The sequence below is a fragment of the Plecotus auritus genome, assembly GCF_963455305.1.
Source record: "Plecotus auritus genome assembly, chromosome: 1".
Classification (NCBI taxonomy): Eukaryota; Metazoa; Chordata; class Mammalia; order Chiroptera; family Vespertilionidae; genus Plecotus; species Plecotus auritus.
Genome location: NC_137770.1, coordinates 76,907,337 through 76,910,266, shown reverse-complemented (window position 1 = coordinate 76,910,266; position 2,930 = coordinate 76,907,337). Strand labels below are relative to the sequence as shown.

Sequence of the window (2,930 nt, the reverse complement as noted above, 5' to 3'; positions counted from 1 at the left end):
TCCAACGACCTTCAGCACCAGTTAAGAAGGGCACAACTAGTACTGTAACAGGATGATGGAGATTGGTTTGCTAAAAGGAACTCTTGTAAAATGGGTAACAAATGGTGGAAACAGATGTACAAGAAGGAAGAAAATTAAAGATGAATATTTCGAAAACTTCCTGGGAAGGAAGTATTGCAGTGCAGTGCTTAAAGAGTATGGTTTTTATGTTGTAAAGTAGGTTCCAGGTCACTTGTTTGATGTGTGGTTTTAGGTAGGTCATTTAACTTCTCTAAACCTATTTTTCCATCAGTGAAAAGAATATAAAATTGTACCTATCTGATAGGCCTAACATTAGAATAAAAAGTTATACATTTGACACAACATCTGGTATATAAGCTTTTGTTTTGTGAAAATGTCCATTGTAAATTTAATGAATAAAGTAATTGAATGATAAACAAACCTTCCAAATATTATAGATAATACAAAGTGTTACTATAGTCTAGAATACAGTGGTCGGCAAACTCATTAGTCAACAGAGCGGCAAACCACGGCTCCCGAGCCGCAGTTTGCCGACCACTGTATAAGGTCCCAATTAATCTTGAATGCAGTTGTAGGATAAAATTAAATTCTTATTATTAGAAAAGGAAAATAATTTCTATTAAGAATCAAGCAGTGGAGATGAAAACAAACACTAACGATGGAGGCGCCGGGAAGCGGCAGGCCGAAGGACTTAAAGCTTGAGTTGTGAGGAGAGTTAAAGAGCTCCGGTCGACGTGTGTGCAACTACTGCTCCGGAGCGCAGAACCCTCGGCCGGGAGGCGCAGCTGGCCGGCCCCAGGCCCCTGCCTCCGAAATGAGAGCCCTGAGCCACTCTTTGTGTCGCAGCTTTGCAGATTCCCATAGGCAATGGAAACTGATCTCAATTCCCAGGACAGAAAGGACCTGGACAAGTTCATTAAATTTTTTGCCCTCAAGACTGTTCAAGTGATTGTCCAGGCTGGACTTGGTGAGAAGATTTGTACTCGTTCATCTTCATCCCCAGCGGGTTCAGATTGGTTCAATTTAGCAATCAAAGACATCCCAGAGGTTACACGTGAAGCAAAGAAGGCACTGGCAGGGCAGCTGCCCACCGTCGGGAGATCTATGTGTGTGGAGATCTCACTCAAGACTTCTGAGGGAGATTCCATGGAACTAGAAATTTGGTGTCTTGAAATGAATGAAAAGTGTGATAAAGAAATAAGTTTCCTACACTGTGTACAACAGACTGTCGTTGCTGCTGAAGTCTCTCCTGGCTATAACGAGGGTGACACTGGCTTATAGACTCTCCAGGAAACAAGGACATGAATATGTCATATTATACAGGATATATTTTGGTGAAGTTCAGCTGAATGGCTTAGGAGAAGGTTTCCAGACAGTTTGTGTTGGGACAGTGGGCACCCCTGTGGGCACCATCACTCTTTCTTGTGCTTACAGAATTAACTTGGCATTCATGTCCACAAGGCAATTTGAGAGGACCCCACCTAGCATGGGGATTATCATTGATCACTTTGTGGACCGTCCCTATCCCAGCTCCTCACCCATGCACCCTTGCAATTACAGAACCGCTGGTGAGGACACTGGAGTAACATATCCTTCTGTGGAAGATTCTCAAGAAGTGTGCACCACCTCTTTCTCCACCTCACCTCCATCCCAGGTGACATTGACGAGTTTGGACATACCCTTTGCCATGTTTGCTCCCAAGAATTTAGAACTGGAGGATGCTGATCCCATGGTGAATCCTCCAGATTCCCCAGAGACTGAGTCTCCTCTCCAGGGCAGCCTGCACTCTGATGGCTCCAGCGGTGGCAGCAGTGGGAATACCCATGATGACTTTGTCATGATCGACTTCAAACCGGCATTTTCTAAAGATGACATTCTTCCGATGGACTTGGGGACCTTCTATCGTGAATTTCAGAACCCCCCTCAGCTGAGCAGCGTCTCCATAGATATCGGGGCACAGTCCATGGCTGAGGACTTGGACTCGCTCCCAGAGAAGCTGGCTGTGCACGAGAAGAACGTCCGAGAATTTGATGCCTTTGTGGAAACTCTGCAGTAAAAGTTGGTGTCCTCGAGTACCAGCAGCCTCCCCTTTTTGTGGTCCCAGGAGACAGAGAGCCTCCCATTCATCAGCTGTTCCCATTCCTGGTCCTGCTCCAAGCCAGGTGGAGGGGAGGCTGGTTTCCGCCATGGGGACCCAGAAGTCCCTGCTCTTGCCCCTCCTAGAGATTTCATGGCAGTATTTAGGCCCGTTAGAGCATTTAAGAGGACTCAACCTCTGGCCGTGGAGATGCAGAGACTCTTTGTAACAAAAGGGCCCTCAGCAGGGCCTGCTGCTTCTGTTCACAAAGGCAGCCCCCCGTTCTTCCTGAAACTGGCCCCTCGCCTGTTGCTGTTACCACCAACCATTTGACATTCCAGCTGGTGGCCCAGAGATTGGTGTGGAGAGAGAGAGAGGAAGGAGGCAGTGCTAAGAGGAAGGAAGGGCTCCTCAGGCTCTGTGTTGTCTCCTTTGGTTCTGGTATCTTCCTCTCTCCCTCCCTCTGCCCCTGTACTTTTGGCAATATGACAGGCCTCTGCCCAAGATGAGAACTCGCAAGTCAGCCATTCCCACCCTGGAAGGTTGTGCCACCCCCAGCAGAGGGTCTAAGCAGCCCTGGCGGCTGCCTGTGCTCAGCTCCTCAGCTACATGGAAACCAAATCCTGTGTCGCTAGGGTTGGAGTCACAGCACTTCTCTTCCCTTCCCTCCCCTGTTGCTGCTCCTTGGTTATAGAATATGGTATATGGTAAATATTTATTACTTTCAGAGAAGTCAGATATTTTATAGAGAAATTATGTTTGAGGTTAGATGTTTTCTCTTGAGGAAGGTGAAGGGCCTCTTCCTGGGGCAGGGCCTGTTCCTGTGGAGGTT

The 2,930-nt window shown here is 47.3% G+C and overlaps 1 protein-coding gene across 1 annotated transcript; it reads left to right on the top strand.

Annotated features, from left to right (window-relative positions):
• Positions 1–770: 770 nt before the first annotated feature.
• LOC308238692 (autophagy-related protein 13-like) lies at positions 771–2,170 on the top strand. The gene is given in 2 exon segments (XM_080651006.1): positions 771–1,220; positions 1,222–2,170. Coding segments are annotated over 2 exon segments (1,188 nt in total). The 5' UTR covers positions 771–888; the 3' UTR covers positions 2,078–2,170.
• The last annotated feature ends 760 nt before the right edge of the window (positions 2,171–2,930 follow it).